The sequence below is a fragment of the Vespa crabro genome, chromosome 14, assembly GCF_910589235.1.
Source record: "Vespa crabro chromosome 14, iyVesCrab1.2, whole genome shotgun sequence".
Lineage (NCBI taxonomy): Eukaryota > Metazoa > Arthropoda > Insecta > Hymenoptera > Vespidae > Vespa > Vespa crabro.
Window position 1 is genome coordinate 2,457,162 of NC_060968.1, and position 21,981 is coordinate 2,479,142.

Here is a 21,981-nt window from a genome sequence, read left to right on the forward strand (position 1 = left end):
TTTCTTTTTTCTTTTCTTTTTTTTTTTAGAATTTTCAATCAATACTTCTTTCGATAAAATAATATTTCGAAGTTTTCATGTTGGAAAAAAAAAGCTTTTATCTTATGACATTTTTCAAAATGCATATCACCGTCCTACGAAGCATCGATAAAATCTTTCGTTCGGTGTTACGTCAAAAATTCTACAATACATCCGGTTTGTTTCGGCGAACGTGTTGATTGGCATATCGGATAATCAAATTGGCAGATTTTCAATTATTTTAAATTCAAGATCATTTTTCAATCATTTTAAATTTAAAAATCAAGAATTTATGTAAATAGCTCTAATAGAGGAATTTTTTTTTAATTATTTACAAAAAATGATAAAGTCACTCGCTTTACGTTAATCACTTAAAGAATAAAAGGAGAAAGATTGATAATTCTCTCGAAAATAATAATTGATGTGTTTCGTGGCATTTAATAAAAAAAAAAAAAAAAGAAAAAAAAAATAAAGAAAAAAAAGAAATAAAAATAAAAAAATCAAAATCATTACATTACATAATAAAAATTACATTTCATAGAAATATTATATATTTTCTGTATATCTGTATATATATATATATATATATATATATATGTATATGTATATATATATATGTATATATATATATATATATATATATATATATGTATATGTATATATATATATGTATATATATATATATAAATATTACGATCGATTAGGAATTTTTTTTATTAATTTAAAAATATATTCCTAATTAATATCCTTAATTAAAACATTGCACATAAAATTTTTAATTTCTTAAATGCCTCTTCAACAATTCATTGGTGTAAATAATAATCTTTTCTTCTGTTTCTCTGTTCTTATTATTTAAAAAAAAAAAGAAAAAAGAAAAAAAGAAAAAAAGAAAAGAGAGAACAAAACAGAAAAAAAAAAAGAAAAAAAAATATTATCTCCATGTTCCGAGGAAAGAACGAAGAACAGGTAGATTAGAATAATTTTCGAAGTGAAATAATAGTCGTAGAAAAAAAGTAAAAGAAGACAAAAAGAAAAACAGAAAAAAGAACGAAGAAAAAAGAAAAAAGAAAAAAAAGGAGGGAAAAGGAGAAAAAAGGCAGACAGAGAGAGAGAGAGAGAGAGAGAGAGAGAGGGGGGGAGAGAGAGAGAGAAAAAACGTAGAAAAAAAGAGGGAAAAAACGCAGGGAAAAAAAGAAAGAAGAAAACAAAACGACGGACTGCAACGTTCACGCGTGATCGGAGCGGATGAGAAGGTGGAGTAATAAAAGGTAGGGTTATGAGGTCACGGTTCTGCGATTGAAATCCTTCGAGGTCGGTCTCTTGGTGTGCCTCGAATCGACTTCCATCGTCGAGCCTCGAAAGAGTGGTACTCAGTGGAAAGGGTAAAAGCGAAAGAGATAGATACATAGATAGATAGATAGACAGATAAAGAGAGAGAGAGAGAGAGAGAGAGAGAGAGATAGAGAGAGATAGAGATATATATACATAGAGAGAGAGAGAGAGCTTCTATGGACTGGGACGCGCGTCCATCCAAACGTTTCAATTTTCACTTCGCCGACCTGTACACAGTTCGCAGCTTTTCGCTTACTTGGCCGCCGTGCCAGATGAATAATTTTCTTTTTTTTTTTTTTTCGTCCCTCCCCCCTCCCCCTTTCTCCCCTCTTTTTCTTTCTCCCTTCCTTTCTATCTTTCTTTCTTTCTTTCTTTCCTCACCCCCCTTTCTTTTTCCTTTTTTTTCCGACCCAATCCTCTTTTTTCCTCTGATCTTGATACCGCTCCAAAATTGCGGCTTAACGTTTCGACGTTCGTGCAAAAGGAAAAAAACAAATACGACGACAAAAAAAAAAAAAAAAAGAAAAAGAAAATAGGAAAAGAAAAAAAGAGAAAGCGAAAAAAGGAAAAAACAAAAAGAAAGAAAAAAAGAAAAAAGAAAAGCTCATTAACTTCTCGACGTAATGCAGTATTGATGAGATTTCTTTTTCCCTTTTTTCTTGTTTTTCGACTTTGTTCTTTTTTTGTTTTTTTTTTTTTTTTTTTTTTTCTTTCCTTCTTCTCATTATTAATTTTTTCCTCCGACGAGCTTTAAATATTAATCTTCTTTTTCTTTTTTTCCCTTTTTACGATCTTTCGAGAAAGAAATTTTGTTCTCATCATCGATTTTACTTTCCCCCCGCCCCTTTTTTTTTGTTTTTTTATCGTCCTCGTCATCGTCATCGTCGTCATCGTTATTATCGTTGTTGTTGTTGTTGTTCTTGTTTATATAAATTATACAATAGACTTCACGCGAAGCATTGATTTTTTATCGATTAAAAAAATAATACTTTGATCGATATTATAGACGTTATTTAATATTAGAAAATTAATTTGTCTGTTTGTCCGTCTCTTTTTCGAAATACGATAAGAAAAATTCGATCGAGAGACTTTTCTTCTTTCATGAATTAAATCATTATTATCATTTCATTTCTTTCGTAGGACGAATAGGTATGTGTCATCGAAGGGAGCGTACTTCAAGGGATTGTCGTATAACGTCGGAAACGATAAGGCGTTCTATTATATTTGGTTCACTCTGGCAACATCACGGGCTTCACGATTATTTCTTCGTATATAATAACGAACGAGGAGGTATCGATGAAGAAAACGAAAAAAAAAAAAGTAAAAAAAAAGTAAAAAAAATCCCTTAAATTAAAATAATATATGCATATTATTTTATTACATATTCCCCGTTGAATATAATAAAATAATTTGTATTATTCGATTAAATAACCTATCATCAGAACGGCTTTTTAGTGTAAATTTTAATTAAGCGTAGAAAAATCCTTTTTGTCATTAGATAATGATTAATGTAGAATATAATATTAAATTTCCATTGACAATTATCGAATATTTAGCTACGCAATTTCGAGCATTTTATTTATATACTTATATGTATATACACATACACACACACACATATATGTGTATATATACTTAATAACAGTAGAATTAATCGCTAATCGTAGTCAATCATACGTTTTATTGAATTTTTTTTTTTTGCTGACAGATAGAAAGACGGACAAAGATTAAGAAATGGAGAGAAAGACAGAGAGAGAGAGAGAGAGAGAGAGAGAGAGAGAGAAAAGAGAAAAAAAATAGAGGAAATAAAAATGTGCGATTGGTTGAAACAAGTTTCTTTTGAAAAATTCGATTCGCGAATGGTCGGTCAATTGTATTGTATTAGAAAGAGTCGTATGAAATAAACGTGTTTACGTTTTAAGTGTGCGAACACGTCGCCGTTGGGACCTTGTCCAATCGACCGTAGAAAACAGTGAAAGTATATAGATAAAGAGAAAACGTGTACGAGCGTATATAAAACTACTCTCGTAATTTAACTATATATGTAAAAGCGTGTGGGTTGGTGGCAATTGGAAAAATGTTTTGCATTTAGATATAAAACGTGACTCGGTTGGAACTCGCTCGCCAGTACCGAACGAACGGTCAGTTCGTAGGTTGAATAACACACGTCTCTCTTTCTCTCTCTCTCTCTCTCCCTCTCTCTCTTTCTCTCTCTCTCTCTCTCTCTCTCTCTTTTATTCTCTGTCACATTATCTATCCTTTTCTATCGCATATACCAAGTTTGTAGATATCGAGATTAAATTCGAAATTCACGGTTGTTATATTCCACGGTTGTTAAAATATTTCAACTTTTGATTGTGTCGATATTTCTTCTATAAAAAGAAAAATAAAAAAAAAAGAATATATATATATATATATATATATATATATATATTTCTTTGTCTCCTTTTCCTTTTCGAAAAAGAACGAAGAAAATTATAAGGTGTAAATTGTCTTTTTACAAATCGTTCATCGTAAAAAAAAAAAAAAAAAAAAAAAAAAAACCCTATGACATAGGGTTTGTAGATACATATATTTGATTACATAGATAATATAATTGTGCTACGTATTTCTGTGCTCCGAGGATTAAAAAGGATTAGAATGGATCGTAATATAAGTTAAAAGGATAAATGATCGATATAAAAAGGCGGAATGTTTCGTGTTTCGATTATTAAGAGAGAACAAAAAAAAGAAAAAAGAAAAAAGAAAAAAGAAAAAAAAGTATGGAGTGTTTCTTTTTTTTTTTTTTTTTTTTTTTTTAATCGATCGAGAATATTAGTTATCATTAAACGTGAATAATTAATGGGTTATGAAATAAAACTTAATGATTCCACTTTCGTAACTTTCAAAAATGCCGTGTGAGATAATTTCTTGATATTAATGTCTCTTAATTATATTGGCACACATAACGGACAACAGTTTTGTATGAATTAAAATACCATTTATATCGAGAGTGTTAGGAAATGAGAGTGTACGTTATGAATCGAGTTAATCGGGAAATATATTAAATAATAATTTTCCAAACTTATCAGTATTCAATGAACGTTATCAATGATACGAATTTCGTGATGAAATATTCGAAGTTTCGTTTTGAATAAAAAAAAAAAAAAAAGGAAAACAAGAATTTTCTCTCTCTCTCTCTCTCTCTCTATCTATCTATCTATTTTTCTTTTTTTTTATTTTTTACATTGTTCACCCGTCTTTTTCACTCATATAAAAGTTTCGTCGAATTCGATCGTAAGTATAACGAAAAAAAGAACAAAAATAAGGAAAAAAGAAAAGAAAAGAAAAAAAACGAAAAGTAAATTATACGTCCGTAAAAATCCATTCTATTCATTCAATTTCCTCCTATTCATCCTTGGACATTATTAAATGTTTCATCATCATCATCATTATCATCATGCTTCTATTAATTGGTATGACTCATTGTAAAATTGTTTCTATTGAAAAAAAAAAAAAAAAAAAATAAAGAAAAAAGAAAAAAGGATCATAAAATTGAATCGAAATCAAAATAGGAAATTATAATTGAAATTTAAATCAAAATAAAAATTTAAAATCGAAATCAAAATCAAAATCAAAATCGAAATTGAATATAAATATAATGTTAAAAAGCTAATATATCCACGAGACAAATCCATGATATATGATAAGATAAGAGAGGATAAATGAGGATGTTTTCGTCGAATAAGGAAAAAAAGGATACTTCCTTCAAGAGTCCTTTTCTATCTTGCAAGTTAGTCACGTATAGAGTGTTGGATAGGAAAAAGGGGCGAGAAAAGTTAAGGGAACGTTTGATGCTAGCATGAAAGAGACAGAGACAGAGATGGAGACAGAGAGAGTATGTGTGAGAGAGAGAGAGAGTGAGAGAGAGAGAGAGAGAGAGAGAGAGAGATACAGAAAAATAAGAAAAGAGGATTTTTCTCGATAGAATCTCAAAGCTTTATGTCTAACGTAAACCACTGTAGTCTTCTTCTAGACGGAAGAATCGTCCTGTATCGTACGTGACGTCATTAATACGTACAACATGTGTTCCAACTTTTTAAAGTGGATCCTACCGAATCTTTTTATCTACCAAGAAATTGAATTTTCCATTTCGACGATTCACGTATGTATGTACATATGCAAATTCGTAAAAAGAAAAAAGAAAAAAGAAAAAAAAAGAAACCGTATCGTTTAACGAAAAAAAAAAAAAAAGAAAGAAAGAAGAGAATAATTAATATAAAAAAGAAAAGAATAACGATAATAATAAAAGAAAGGAAATAAAAAAAAGAAAGGGATGCGAATTCATTTTTACTTTTCAGGCGAGCATTTCTTTTCCCTGTCCTTTTTTTCCTTTTTCTTTTTTTCTTTTCTCATAAAATTTTCATCTTTGACAAAACAAAATATCCCATAGGATTTTTCTTGATCGTTCGGTACTGGTATCGAGCGTCTACTAAAAAAAAAAAAAAAAGAAAAAAAAAAAGAAAAAAGAAAAAAAGAAAAAAAAGAACGATATATCAACGATCGAAATCTATGATCTCGAAATTCTGATCCGAAGATATATTTTTCTTCGATCTTTCGATCTCAATTACGATCGTATAAAACGGCGTAAAATTGGGATATATATATGACATGAAAAAAGAAAAAAGGAAATATAACTATAGTAAAAACTAATAAAATAAAAGAAAATGAAATTAAAATTAAATGAAATCAAATATGAAATAATACGTATGATTTAATCCCTCGTTCGTCGTTAATCCCCCCCAAACCCGTTTCCCCCTTTTCGTTTAATTTTCATAATCAACTTCCGCCTCCCCTTTTCACCGAACCATCATTCATCCATATAAGTTGTATCTATTGGCTTTATCACGAACCAATGGAACACGTTTGATCCATCGATCAAGATGAAAATTAACAGTGCATGCATGAACCAGAAATACCTAACGCTCGTGCGGCACCAAGCTCTATAAACCGGGGCCGCTTTACGCTTCGCGGCCCAGAATTAATGCAGGTGAAGGCAAACGCAGCAGGCAAATGCGGTCGGCACGGCCGGCACGGCCGGCACGGCCCGCACGGCCCGTTTCACGGCGCAATTCTCCCGTAAATTACATGGATACAGGGCGTATACCTATACGTATACGCGAACTCGATTATAATTACGTTGATAATATCGTCAACGTGTAATTTATAGACTGATTTTAGATCTCTTTTAAATTTTCATTTTTGAGATGGAGAAAGAAAGATGGAGGAGAAGGAGGAGGAGGAGGAACGAGGAAGGGAGTAGAGATTAGGAAAGAAAAAGAAAAACCGGGACGTTTGGGTGTGAAGTTTAAGAAGCGATGAGATTAGTTCGAAGGATTGAATATACACGGGTACGATTTATAATAAATGATTAATAATTAATTCAATCGATTCGATTAATTAAATCGAATTAATTCTTCTTCGCCTTCTATTCGTCTTTCTATTTAACTTCTTCGATATTGGTTTTTCGCATTTCATTCTTTTTACATTTTATTATCAATAATGATAAATTGCGTATACGTCAGAAAATAATAATTATGTTATGTCTTTTATAACACTATGTAGTTTACCTTTCTACCTTGACGGTCGTAACGTACCCTTCACTTCGTACAATACTTTCGAAGGCCGCACCCGACCGACCGCACGTTTTCGATCAACTCTTGTCTCTGTCTATCTAACAGAGGGAGGGAGGGCCCAGGGAGGAGGGGAGCAGATGAAGAGAAAGGGGAGGATAGGGGAGGGGGGAGTGTGAGGTCAAAGATCGTGCCGTTAACTGCTCGTATAAGTTTCTTAGTTAATACTTTTCTTGGTTAATAGGGGCAAAAGAAAAAAAAAAAAAAAAAGAAAATAAAAGGAAAAAAACTGAAAAAAACGAGAAAAAACGATCAAATTAAAGGCTTCGATTATACAACCGTACACTAATTTATCCTCGTCTTATAGATCGTATAGAAAAACAAAAAAAAAAAAAGAACAAAGAAATAGTAAAAAACAAAAACAATGAATCTACGTAATTAATCTTAGAGATAAGAAAATGTATATAAATCAAAAGATGACATTTGTCATTAATCGTTTGACTTTGTATACATTTCGATTGAATTTAAAGAAAAAAAAAAAACAATCGATCAATTTGTTTTATCAATTTAATCCTAATTGCTATGTTTTATTTTCGATAAAGCAACGATAGAAACATTTGAAAGTATATGTACCTTTACTAGAGCTTTAACGACGTACAGTTGATATTAATTGATTTTTTTGTTTTGTTGTTCTCTTGTACCCTCAATCCCCATCCCTTATATCATCCCCATTTTATATCAGTTAAATTACATTTTTATGACTTTTGTTTCAGCTTGGATCCTGGGATGGTTCATGTGTAAAGCGGTTGCTTATATACAGGGTGTATCGGTTGCAGCTTCGGTTTACAGTCTCGTAGCAGTTTCACTCGACAGGTACGTACATATGTATGTAAATACATATAATAATAAATTCGATTGGCCGTAATACCGATTGTATAATATGTTAATATATCTCGATGATCTCGATTGATACTCGAGATAGGATCAATGAGAAAACCTTTTTTCAATTATTCACGGACTATCTTACGTTGACTCCTACGTATCCGTCGTATTAAGAAATTCTTTAGAAATTAGAAAACTTAGAAATAGTAAGATTTTAAAGTCGAACGAACGTGCGATATTTATATATCGCACGTTAATATCGTTATATAAAATTTGATCTTAATTTGCCGAACGATATTTAAAAGGATTTTTAATCACCTAAGAAATAATATATTTAATATTCATTGATCAATGCGTATGGGGATGATCTATACGCCGACACGAATCACCGTGAAAATTCGTCAATCATTCGATAATCATTCACAGGATGATATTTATTTAAATATTTCTAATATTTAAAATCGATCGTTCGATCGTATTTCAAAATATGATTTTCAAAATAATCCTTCAATTTCATCGAATATCTTAAAAATCGAATGACAATATTATAAAAATATTAATCTCATCGTTTTAATTTTCATTATTAATTGTATCGAAACTCTACGAATATATAAAAACGAATTGATTAAAAAAGTATTTATTTATATGTATGACAATTTAATTCTGTTCCAATTCGAACAGATCACGATATTTATCTATGTTAAGTTTATGTCGATTTATGTTAATGTGACATTATATCTTAATGTGCCGTTTAATCTTGCGAAAGAAAAAATAAAAAGAAATAAAAAAGAAAAGAATAAAAAAAAAAAAAAAAGAAAAAAGAAGAAAATGAAGAGAAAAGAAAAAGAAGGAAAAAGAGAAAAACAAACAAAAAAATAAAGGAAGATAAGTAGAGTGAGTGAGTGAGTGAGAAAGAGAAAGAAAAAGAGAGAGAGAGAGAGAGAGAGAGAGAAAATAAAAGATCTGTTTGCAACACGTTCGTAACGTCTACCCCCACGTTACGTTTATCTTGTCATTCGCTCGGTAATGCGATCGCGTAATGATTATACGTATATATTGGCATACTCGATATACATAGATCGATTATTTATTAATCTTTATTCTATTTATTTCTTTTTTTTTCTTTTTTTTTACACGCTCTAATTAATATTACAAATATTTCAATTGGGATTTTCATGTTATTACGAAGGAATCGCGTTATTATAAAAATATATCTCAATATTTCGATTGATACTAATATCGATCAATTATACGATCAATACTAATATCGAGCATTGTTCTAAATATTAAGTATAAAAATGTTATAGTCATTTTTTTTAAGAAAAATTGAACTTTCTCTCTCTCTCTCTCTCTCTCTCTCTCTTTCACTTTTTCTCTCTCTATCTATCTATCTATTTATCTTTTTCTCTCTTTCAAATGTACATATAACTCGTGGCCATTATTTAACAATACGTAAATTTAATGTCCGAAGGTTAATTAGCATTATCAATGAGCGACGTTCGTTAATAAATTTGAAAAGAAAAATTGAAAAGAAAGAAGAAAAAAAATAGAAGAAGAATATAATGTACTATTGCGAGAGAAATCTTTACCTTCTGAAATTTATATATTAATTTGCGAATTATTTAACGACACGTGAATTTTGATATATATATATATATATTTATGATTGTATATATTATTATATATATTATTTATATATAAGATTATATATAAAATATATATATATATATTTTATTTAGAGCAACGAGAAGATATTTAATTCGATTCATTCGTAATATAATCCATGTAGATTGAAAAGGATAACATTGGTTTTTCTTTTTGTTTTTTTTCTCGTTTTTTTTTTCTTCTTTTTTTTTTTTTTTTAAATAAATATTTTGTTAAATAATCCTGTATAAGCATTTCGAAATCGATTTTATTTCAGAGCAAATACAAAAGGTTAGTAGAAATCAGTATTCGTAAATAATAGAAAAAAAAAAAAAAAAGAAAGGAAAAAACAGTTATCTACGATATTCGTGAAATTGTTCGATGATAAAGAATCAACGTTAACTCGGAATTGTCATATTGATCGATCGATCATATCGATCGGTTCGTACGTTTCATTTATTCTCTTTATCTACGATGGTACAAATGACCAAACTCTCTTTAACTTTATCGTTTGCTTTCGACGATGCGATTCGATGATATTGATAAAAGCATGTATCTCGGTATCTATTTGGTCACGCCGAACAACGATCCTTCTTCTTCGAAATATTTCGAGAAGGATGACGCTACTTCGTTCGGCACTATCTCGAAATAGTTCGTAAAGAAAATTGAATCCCCTGTCCCCAATCCCCCATCCCTCATCCCCCATCCCCCATCCCTCATCCCTAAAGAGGAATCCTCGTTTTATTTTTTATTTTTGTTTTCCCCTTCAGAGATTCCGTTTTCAGCAAATATCATAGCATTTGAAAAATATCACACCGTCGTATCGTTGATGTAATTCCATTAACTTCGAACGAATAAAAATCGAACTTTCTTTCTTCTGGATTATTTTGAAAGAAAAAAAAAATAAAAAAAATAAAAAAAATAAAAAAAATAAAAAAATAAAAAAACCAAATGAAAACATTATTATCCTTAATATCCGTTTATACTTACATATCGATATCATCGGCGTAGTTATTAGATATCTTTGGTTTATGAAGAAAAAGAAAAAAGAAAAAAGAAAAAAGAAAAAAGAAAGAAACACAAGAAATAAATGAAAAAAATAAAGGAGAAATAAAAAAAAGTTTCCTAATGTTATAAATAGAAGTTAATAGAACGTAATTATCGCTAAGAGATTTTTAAAAGAATTTCTTGTAGATTGACATACGATATCTTTTATGGTTAACGCTTGTTAACCATAGGAAGCGTATCACCTCGTATTTCTAATATAATCATCTAACGTAGATATCATATGACACTTCCTAATTCTTATGCAACACGGAGAACATACAAAGTGCTTTAATCCGCATAGCGCGGTCATTATTACGCTAACTAACGCGTAACAATGAAGAAATCCGTAAGAATATTTTAAATAATTCACTTTACCATACTTTTACACAATACCATACTTTTTATTATTTACATTATATCATAGTTCTCGAACTTATCTGGAACGAGTTAATTAATAGTACCATAGAATGAGTTAATTAACGAATACATATATATATATATATATATATATATATATATATATATACATATATGTAATATATGTACGATTACATATATGTAGATATATATATATATCGAACTTACATTATCATAAATTTCACGGAAAAATTATAAGCCACGCTCAATAGGGAACTATTGATCTGTTATTAAAGTCTAGTTATTTTTTTTTGTTCCTTTTTCCCCCACCCCCTTTTCTTTTTTTTTTTAAATTATTCATTCAAATTCGTCTCAAACATTAATGCAATATATAGCGTCGTTATTAAACGATATTGATAGACGTAAAAGTGACATGAGAATTACTTATAGAACTATGGCATAGAAAAATAGTATTTGTATTTTCAATCTTCACGATAATAACTGCGAGAAAATTCAATAATGTTTTTTTTTCTTTTTTTTTCCTTTTTTTTTTTTCTATAAGAGAAAAGACGTCTTTTTCTTCTCTTTCACTCCATCCCTCTTGCCAACTTCCTCCCCTTTACTTCCCTCAGTGTTATCGTTTCTTCCGTAGGTGAACTTGAAAGGAATCGTTCGGTCGGAGGAAGAAAAGAATCGGTATATGTCGAAAGACGAAAAGTGAGTCTCGTATTTCTATTGAGAAGAAAGAGAGAGAGAGAGAGAGAGAGAGAAAAGAAAAAAAAATTTTCTTTTTTTTTTTTTCGGAAGAAGTAGTAGTGTTGGCGGTAAAAGAATACGTTTTCGTAAGAAATAAGAAGAAGACCGCAAACGAGAATAGAACTTGATTTATTTTATTTTTCAAAAATAAGACAAATAGAGAGAGAGAGAGAGAGAGAGAGAGAGAGATAGAGAGACAGAGAGAGAATGAAAAAATTTAGTTTTCAATAGATATCCAAACCAGACATTCAACGAGTGAAAACAATTTTGTGATGATTATAATGGTCCTCCATTGTTTTCTTTAAGATTTTTTTTCAAGAATACTTTTCGCTCGTTTTATTTATTTTTTATTTTCTTTGTCTTTTTCCCCTCTATTGTGTGTACTTTTCCCTCAAAAAAAAAAAAAAAAAAAAAAATTCCAATCGAAACTATTGTAAAACACAGAGAAGATGAGGAAAAAAAAAGAAAAAAGAGGGAAAGGAAGTAGAAAAGAAAAGAAAAAAAAAAAAAAAGAAAGAAAGAAAAAAAGGTTCGGTTTACACGTTCAAGAACTGGCTTTGGAAGAAAATTACGAATATTACATGGATGTTTGCATTGTAACATAGAACAAGTAAGCGCGTCGGTGTGCATTTACACATATACAAACTGTCTTAACCCAATTCTTGCGATTGGCGCGAAGGGTTGAAACCGTCAGGATTGGCGATCCGCGAATGACGTATCGTACCACAATCATCTACGATTGGTCAAGACATAAACTTCTCCCCCCCCATTACACTTTGCGATCGGCTGACTCAACCGAACGTATTCTAACATCATGCTGTCCCAATGGACCACGTGAGCAAATTTATTACCATTTTTAAAATTCGACATTGGTATAAAAGGGAGACCGAGCACTATCCGAGCATAAGCTTAGTTTCTTCTACGAAGCAAACAACCAACCCAATCAACCAACCATGTTCAAGCTGGTAAGAAACAAAACGATATAATATATATTTTTATTTATATACACTTAAATACACATTTATAACACTAATCATTTATATTTCACGTTAATATTTCAATTCATTTTTCTTTAAACATAAGCATAAAACATCAGAGTTTTACTATGAAATTCGATCGATTTAATCGATCATTTTTTACTTATCTCGTGACTTAGTTATCACGATAAAATTAACAATGTCTTCTTTATCATTAATTCGATATCTTCAATCATTAACTATCCAACTATCGTAACTTATCGAACTATCGTTAGGAACATCCTAATATATCTTCGAGCTTTAATATATCGTTTTCTTATTTTTCATGTTCATATCAGTAACGTTAGGATGAAAACGAGTCAGTACATTGAAAGTATATAAAATAGAGTCTCTCTCTCTCCCTCTCTCTCTCTCTCTTTCTCTCTCTGTCTTTCTTTCTCTCTTTTTCTTTCTTTCCCTTGGGTTCTTTCGACTTGGATCGCGACGACCTTTTACTCCCGCATATCTAAACATACATATAAATACAGTTTCATAGACGCGCCCTTACGTTCACTCGAATGGCTTCGAGTCTCGGGTCACAAAAATCGGAGCGAGCGAAATCACTGGAGCATGCACATTGTTAGCCAACACTGTGCAGCAGCAGGCCTCCTGTGAGTCGTGCTCCGTGTGCGTCGACTCGGAATGCAGCTAGTATTGCACCTATTTTCTTTTTTTCTCTTTTTTTCTTTTCTTTCTTCTTTTTCCCTTACCTTCTATTCGAGATTATATGTGCACGCAAAAGCACACATATACACATAAACACAGACGTATACAAAAACAAGCGCACGCATACGCAAACACCCACATAGACGCGTGCGTGCGTGCGAGAGCACATACATACTTACGCATTTTTAATAATTCTTTTGCCATTTTACACCAACATTAATCTCGATAAAAGCACGAGTTCTTATATAATCGATCGAAGGTTCAAGAAATTGAGACAGGTTGAGATTTCGAACCAGTTTTCGATCGAAATTCAAACTCGTTAATTCACTTTAAAACAACCCACGCATCGGTAATAATGATAGCTCGTTAACTGTACTATGTATATATATATATACATGTTCGGCATAAATCATTATTTTTTTTTCAAAAGAAAGTTTCGATCAATGTTGACTCATATCGCGGTTGACCATTTAAATTAGGCTGTCTTCGCTGCCATTTTGGCCGTCGCTGTTGCCGCTCCCGGAGGTCTTACTGGCATCGCCATCAGCCCTGGAACTGGCCCAATCCACGCTCCCCAAGTGGTCGCTGCTGCAGTTCCCGTAGCTGCCGCTCATGTCGTTGCCCAACCCGTGGCCCCGGCTGTCCACCAGACCCCCATCGTCACCAGGACCGTCCTTAACCATGCCGCTTATGCCGCACCTCTTCTCGCTGCTCCTCTTCATGGTTAGACAATAGCGTCGACGATAAATCTCCAACCTACCACCACCACCAAAACAACCAACCAACCAACCAACCAACCAACCAATCAACCAATCAACCTTACCAACCAACCAACAGTCATGACGAGATAAGAACAACCCCCGAGACAATACAACATCCCTCATATCATCTAAAGCCTCGTTGATTGCATTCTCGCGTGACGATGAATAGACCATAGGCTCGGAGAAACGACAAAACACACAAAAAAAAAAAAAAAAAAAAGGACGGACTTTACACCATCCCTTGAACCCCACTTCCCCCCCGCACCCACACCCCCCCCGTCAAGTCACCAACGCACAGCAACCAAACACAATCAGTACATTCCCCAGTTCATCCGCCGGAAAATTGATTATGGAAAAACGATTAATTGGCGAATGAAATTACGTGGAAGAGGACTTCGAATCGGCAAATCTGGCAATTATTAGGCGAATACCAACATTGAGACGGCCAACTTGGAAATTTGATTATTTCTTAATTCTTGGAGATTCGCCATCGTTGAAATTCGAATATTTGTCTAATCATCCTCCCACCTTTCCTCACCCTTATACCCCTCATCTTGATCCCTACCAACTTTCATATGGAATTTTAATAAAATTTTAATTATAAAAAAACAAAAAAAAAAGACATGTCGCTCTTTTTACCCTCTCATCTCGATCCATCGTGATCCAGTAACTCTATTATTAGATTCTACGATCGATACAATCTACGATCATATCCTCGATCGTATCTCGTCTGGCGATCATTATCAAGACATACTAGTCGATTTCTCACACTTGCTTTCTCATAGAACGATCTAAGGGATTTACTATCTGGAAGCATTACGTATAACTATGTTCCAGGTTGTTTCGTCGATAAACGAGCAGATTAAACTCCGATTAATCTTATTTAAACTCTCTCTGGTCTACCACTACCATTATCAGAATTTGATAAGACTAACATCGAATTATGTCTTAAAGGTAGATCTTCTTATATTAGGAAAAAAAAAAAAACATACTATTGGAAAAAGAACCCTTCGTAAAACCCTTTGAATTCTCCTTTTTAAACGATTCAACTTATTTTCCTTCAGTCCTTGTAAAACTGCAACTTAGAAAAAATATATCCTTGTTTTCGTTCATTCGATCGACCGAATAAATTTCTCTCTTTCTCTCTCTCTCTCTCTCTTCAATTTTGCTATCGTCTTTTAATACGCTTGAAAGCTAAGTATTTACTAAGTGTTAGGATCTATGGTAATCATAAATTTCATACGATTTTCTAAAATAAATTCCCATAAACATAATGAGAAGGTGATATACATATATATATATATATATATATATATATATATATATATATATATATATATATGCGTAAAAGAAAAAGAAAAAGATAGAAGAAAGAAGAAAGAAAAAAAAAAGAAATCTGGAAGAAAATGATTCGGTCATCGTCCAGGATGAAGAATTTTATGATCTAGCATCGACCTTACCTACAGAACGATAAAAGAGCATTCGCCCAAATGTACTTTTTTCACATATTATTGGTGTTTGGGTTATGGATGTATGTATGTACTTACACGGATACATACACATACTCGGTGGTATTCGAATGTATGTCACTATCTTTTTTTACTCTTACTCTTTCACCACCACCATCTATCCTCCCCATCCCTATCGTTTTACGAGAATTTCTTTTACGAATAGCTCGCGATGGAATCGAGAAGACGGTTCTCTATCTCATCTCACTCTCATCCCTCTCAATATTCTTTTTTCTTTTTTTTTTTTTTTCTTTTTTTCTTTTTTTCTTTTTTTAACCCACCACCACTCTTATTTCTATAACATCTTCAGAGTCATAGGAAAAATCGTTTGCGGTTCTCTGGCAAGGACTACGTCCTTTTACATTTTATATCCATGAGGTTCTTCTTATCGACTCGAACGTGAATACTTCGAGTCTAGAGATTATGTGAAGTACCAGTTACATATCTATATACCTATCTCAATCTATGTAGCTAACAACTTAAATGGCAAAAACTAAAAGATACTTTTTTTCTTTTCTTTTCTTTTTTTCTGGCAAACCGAATTTGAATCGTGCGTTTATACGATCCGATATAAAATTTCCTGATAAACAAGTGTTATCGTTGAATTGAATATAAAATATCGAATTGAAAAATCATTTTGAAATATTTACGAATAAATATTCGTCGAAAAATTTCTCGAATTATTATAATAAATATATATATATATATATATATATATATATATATATATATATGTATGTATATTTATATATATATTTTTTTTTATTTGTGAGAAAATAATAGTTATCGTTTAAAGGGAATATTGAAAGATCGATGACGATCGATGATTTCTTCTATGGGGTTGGAGGAAATGGGTGGGGGTCTGTTCAACCCTTTGTTCATTCAAATATTTTTAGTAGAGATAAATCGAGCCAGGATGGATCCATTTGTAGCCAGGATGATAAGCCAATGGTACAGTAGGTGGATGTATCGCTGGTATAACTTTAACGTAACTTTGTGGATATATCAGGCTATGTGATCCCAATAATGGTGGAACTGGTCCTGGTTCTGGTCCAGGCATTGGTGCACTCAAAACACCACTCGTCAGCATAATCGTCAACATCAGTAAAATCTATAAATACAATTCGATCGATTAGTATTCAAAAATATAAAATCAATCATTACGTTTAATCCCTATTAGAAATAAACGACTTAGACGAATGATTTTTATTCATCGAGAGACGCGAAACTTCCATTAGTAAAATCTATTTCCAATCTGTATGTGCACCAATTCGCCAATATACTTATTTACTATATACATATATACATATGTGTGTGTGTGTGTGTGTGTGTGTGTGTGTGTGTGTGTGTAAAGATATCTAGTAAAGTTATTTTCCAAGAATATATTATACATATATTAATTCTTTTTGTAAATTCATTATATATAAAGTATATATTTATATTTTTTCGTCAAAAAAAAAAGAAGCAAAAAAAAAAAAAAAATTGAATACTTTACTTTTCGAAATAAACTCGAGAGATTTATAACGTCTTTAATATTTCGACGCTCGAATAGATAGGTTCCTAAGAAAGTTTCACTCTACTCGAGGAAGAATATATTGGATATTTAAAGTTACCGAAACTGCAAATAGTTTGACGCCGAGGGGTTGATCCGATACCATATTCGTGAATAGCGATCGATAAGAGGGATGGGGGTTGGGGTAGGGGAGGGGAGGGGGGACGGGGGGGGGGACGATAAAAAGAGCGAATTCGTACATTTTCTTCTCGGGGGAATACATTTAGCGCGGGGTTTACGATGAAACGTGCAGCATCTCTAAAAGTATTTTTTCTTTCTTTCTTTCTTTCTTTCTTTCTTTTTTCTTCTCTCTTCTTCTTCTTTTTCTTTTTTTTTTTTTCCTCTTTTCGCTGAGTTTTCATCGCGGAAAGGATTAAAGGTACACCTTGATTGGACCCTTTTGTATTCTCGAAAGAGTGTATTCAATCGTTGCTGATTCCTATCAATGGAATTCTACAAATGGAAAGTAATTTAGCAGGAGCTATTCTCTCTGATAAAGGATACCATATCGATAAAGATGATCATGATAATAATAATAATAATAATAATAATACTTATAATAATAATAATAATAATAATAATAATAATAATAATAATAATAATAAAGAAAAAAGAGAAAAAGGAAGGAGAAAGAGGGAAGTAAAAAAATAATATGGAACCGATGGTAATTTCTGATCAATTTTTATAAGGGATAACGGAGACAAATATATCGATAACTAAACTTAAATCTAGATTTTATGTATTGTATAAAAGCGTACATGGAAAAATGGCTGAGATACTTGCCAGTTTGAACATGTTAAACGTTTTATCGGCTTTCCGTTCGCAAACACGAAGAGAACGCGGAATCGATGCTACTGTTAGTACTGCAGAAAAACCGAACTCTTTATATATTTCTGTCGAAAGCTTTGTTGTACTCATCGTTTGCCCCACTATATGCATTTGCGACCTTGATCGTGTCTATCAACGAATAATATATAACCATTGTTAACTCTTAGAGAGAAAAAATATATGTTTGTATGTGTGTGTGTGTGTGTGTGTGTGTGTGTTTCTCTTTATTCTCTTTTTTCTTTATTTGTTTGTTTGTTTGCTTGTTCCTTTCTTTCTCAAATCATTTTCTTCCGCGTTGTCACTTCCACCAATAGAAATAAAGAAAAAAAAAAAAAAAAAAGAAAAGAAAAAGAAAAAAAATCGAGAAAACATTCGATCGAGAAAACGAACGATCGGTACAGATCGATATCGTGATCACCCTTGATTTATAGAGAGGAATTTTTTTTTAATGCAGACGTCGACAATTCATTTATCGCAATCGAAGGACGCAAAAACCGATTGTTACAATCGAGAAAGATCTTGAGAAGAAAAAAAAAAAAAAAAAAAAGAAAAGAAAAGAAAAAAAAAAGATATAATACAACGCGTCGAATAAAAAATATAAAAGAAATGAATTATCGTACGGAAAATATCGTAGGGTTGATTAAATTAGGAGCTAATGTTTTTGGACTTGCAAATCTTTCCTCTTTTTTTCACTTCTCTTCATCTTTTTTTTTTCTTTTTTCCTTCTTTTTTTTTTTTTCCATCATACTTTTCCCTCCTTTTATTCATGCCAATACTATTTGGGATATCCGGAAATCATTAAGAAACGCGAACGAATTATTTCTTTGGAATAGAGAACGTTTCAATGTAAAAGAGGAGGACCATCATCATCATCCTTCTTTCTCTTCCTTTCATCGTGAGAATACTCTACGATAAATATCTTCTATGTATGAGTCATCCTCACATTTGCATTACAAAGAGTAACATCTATTGACGATAACGTTTGTTGCATTTTAATGTCATTCAACGAGTGTTTTATTGATTTCAATTAAAAGAGGAAAAAAAAAGAAAAAATCTTTACGGAATTCCGCGACCTTAACCTTTTATCTACTTGTCAGAATAATCGTAATACGTAACGATCGGCGATCGTTCTCACGGAAGATACTTCGGATAAATAAATAAATAAATAAATAAATAAATAAATAAATATAAATATATGCATATATATACATATAGTAATATAAATATTATTATTATTATTATTATTATTAATATCGTTTAAATATAATATTATACATATATATATATATATATATATATATATATATATATATACACTATTATATTTTCAATGTAAACGAATCTTTATTAAAATATTGAACTCCTTATTTAAAAGTATAAAATTCTCTTATTTACGAATGAATAATTTCTTTTTCTAAAAATACCTAATATCTCGGAATGGTTCACGAGCTAGACGAATGCTCCTTATATATCAAAATCTTTTCGGTGACTAGAAACGCCTTATCTAAATGGCATATCCGAGTTCATTCTAAATACCTTTAGGCTACCTTTAGGCTACCTTTAGGCTCGTTCGTAACAATATGTATATGTATATGTATTGGGTATATTTTTTAAAACCATACTTATAGTTGTTAGATACTAGAACGCATGTGCGTTCAATTATTATTTTCACGAAGCGTAAACCTTAGAAACCCATCGAAGCGTGACCAATATAAACGTGTATCTTTCGAAAGAGAGAATGGAATATTCCTTGATGGTAGATTAAGAAAGAAAAATATCATCAGGGCATATTTCGATCCAAGTATATTTTACATGTTTCAATATGGAAACTGGATTGTGGAGGTGGCATAAACGAGTTTATCATATTTATATACCAATTTAACATATCATTTTAACTTTCTAAATCATTGATTTTGGGGGAGTAAACGAGTATATAATTGAAAAAAAATTTGTGTTCAGCCAATTGAAATATTTCTATTTGTTATTGTGTAACGCGTATTCATTTCTTAAGACATTTATTTCCTTTTAATACCGAACCTGATTTCATTCCCGACAACCTGTATAATCGATCAGGATAATTATGTAAGTTTTAATATTCGTATGTTCGTCGTTCGTTTATCAATCTATAATATCCCATTTGATTTTCCGATCGTTAAACAATTCGCTGTCACAATTACATAAACCGGAATATGATCTACATATTATCGATCTGAGTATCCAATTAAAATATTTGATTTGTTCTTTCCGTCCTGATTTCGTCATAAATCGCAATGCGATCTATTTATCGATGGAATTTATAAGAGTTTCGTAACAAACATTTTCATTTGACATATTAAAAATTATGTCAAACAAGCCGAGAATAATTTAGATTCATGTATATAGAAATTTTAGGAACGTACAAGTATGTACGTACATACGTACGTATGTATGTATGTATATATGTATGTATGTATGTATGTATGTATGTATATAGGTCGAAAAGAAAAGTTTTATTTTATTTGTGAAAAAGTTTTGACGACAGGTGCGAGGATCGAGTATAAAAGGAAACGGGAAAGGAGAAAGAAAGATAATAAAAAAAAAAAAAAAGAAAGAAAAAGAAAAAAAAAGAAAAAATAATAAAATGCAAAAGAAAAAAAAGAAGAAGAAAAAACAAGAATAAAAAAGAGTCTGTGTTAACACCACAAACTACTGGTTACTAGTCGAAATTCCAGCAATTGTTTTCAGTATGTTGTATCGAGGAAAAAAAAAACAAACGGGGATAGATTGGATACAGTGTAATTTGTCGAGAGATACGCGAGACAAGGGTTTAGATTACTATCCTTAAAACGATCGTATTACTATCTTCAAACGAGAAAGAGCCTTAAAGCGAATAGCTCTCTTTAACTTGATTATCGAAGTTATCGGTTTTCGAATGCCTTTGGCGTTTATTTCCAAGCTTTGTGATTTTTATCACAACTTTTACTATATTATACCTTGCGAATTCAATTATTATTTCTTTATTTTCTAACAATTTTATAAATAATAATTTTACGAGAGTTAGATATATATCAAATATCAATTAGTCGATACTGGAAATATCAATCTCAAAGTGTTTAGCCATGAAATCATTTACCAAATTATATATATATATATATATATATATATATATATATATATATTTACACACACACAAACGTAACTACAAATAGAATTGAAAATGGAACAGAATACATATAAATAAGTTTTAATTTGCTAGGAGATTTGTCACCAAGTTAATCTTCATATATATATATATATATATATATATATATATATATATATATATATATCATTCAACTCCATTATAAATATTTATTATACATAATATATGATATACATATATTTATAATGATGTTGACGAATAAGAATAGAAAAGAATTAGAAAATAATCGAGATATTAGTCTCATTTAATAGATATCCTATTAAAAAAATTTCCCATGGAAATGCAACGATGAATAAATTATAACGAAATAATTTTCTTTGTTTTTCTTTTTTTTTTTTTTAGGTTCCTGGCAATTTGGTGGCCACTAAAATGTCAGATAACAAAACGACGGGCCAGGATGATGATCGTTGTGATTTGGTTCATCGCATTGACGATAACATCGCCTTGGTTGGTGTATTTCAACTTAGTATCGATTTACGAAGATGATCCAGATTTGAGGTTATGTTTGGAGACATGGCCACGTCCCGAGGATGGTTCCCTCTTCTTTTTGATTGGAAATTTGACTCTATGTTATGTATTACCGATGATCCTGATATCACTTTGTTACATATTGATCTGGATAAAAGTTTGGCGTAGGCATATACCAACCGATACGAAGGACGCCCAAATGGAACGGATACAGCAAAAGTCAAAGGTGAAAGTGGTGAAGATGTTGGTAGTCGTCGTTATCCTATTCGTCCTATCATGGCTACCTCTTTACGTAATATTCGCAGTAATAAAATTAGGCGGTGATGTTGCCGGCCAAGAAGACGAGATATTAC

At 31.3% G+C, this 21,981-nt stretch overlaps 2 protein-coding genes across 2 annotated transcripts in view; both read left to right on the forward strand.

Annotated features, from left to right (window-relative positions):
* Positions 1 to 21,981, forward strand: part of LOC124429131 (neuropeptide SIFamide receptor-like) — a 54,625-nt gene that overhangs the window by 30,494 nt on the left and 2,150 nt on the right. The window contains exons 2-3 of the mRNA XM_046974005.1: positions 7,736 to 7,835; positions 21,503 to 21,981. The exon at positions 21,503 to 21,981 is cut by the window's right edge and continues 2,150 nt beyond it. Of these exons, the coding sequence (XP_046829961.1) occupies positions 7,736 to 7,835; positions 21,503 to 21,981 (579 nt within the window). The remainder of the gene's footprint in view (positions 1 to 7,735; positions 7,836 to 21,502) is intronic.
* LOC124429132 lies at positions 12,467 to 14,711 on the forward strand. Its single transcript, XM_046974006.1, has 2 exons — positions 12,467 to 12,613; positions 13,810 to 14,711. Exons 1-2 carry the CDS (start codon positions 12,602 to 12,604, stop codon positions 14,056 to 14,058), a joined length of 261 nt encoding a protein of 86 aa, XP_046829962.1. The 5' UTR covers positions 12,467 to 12,601; the 3' UTR covers positions 14,059 to 14,711.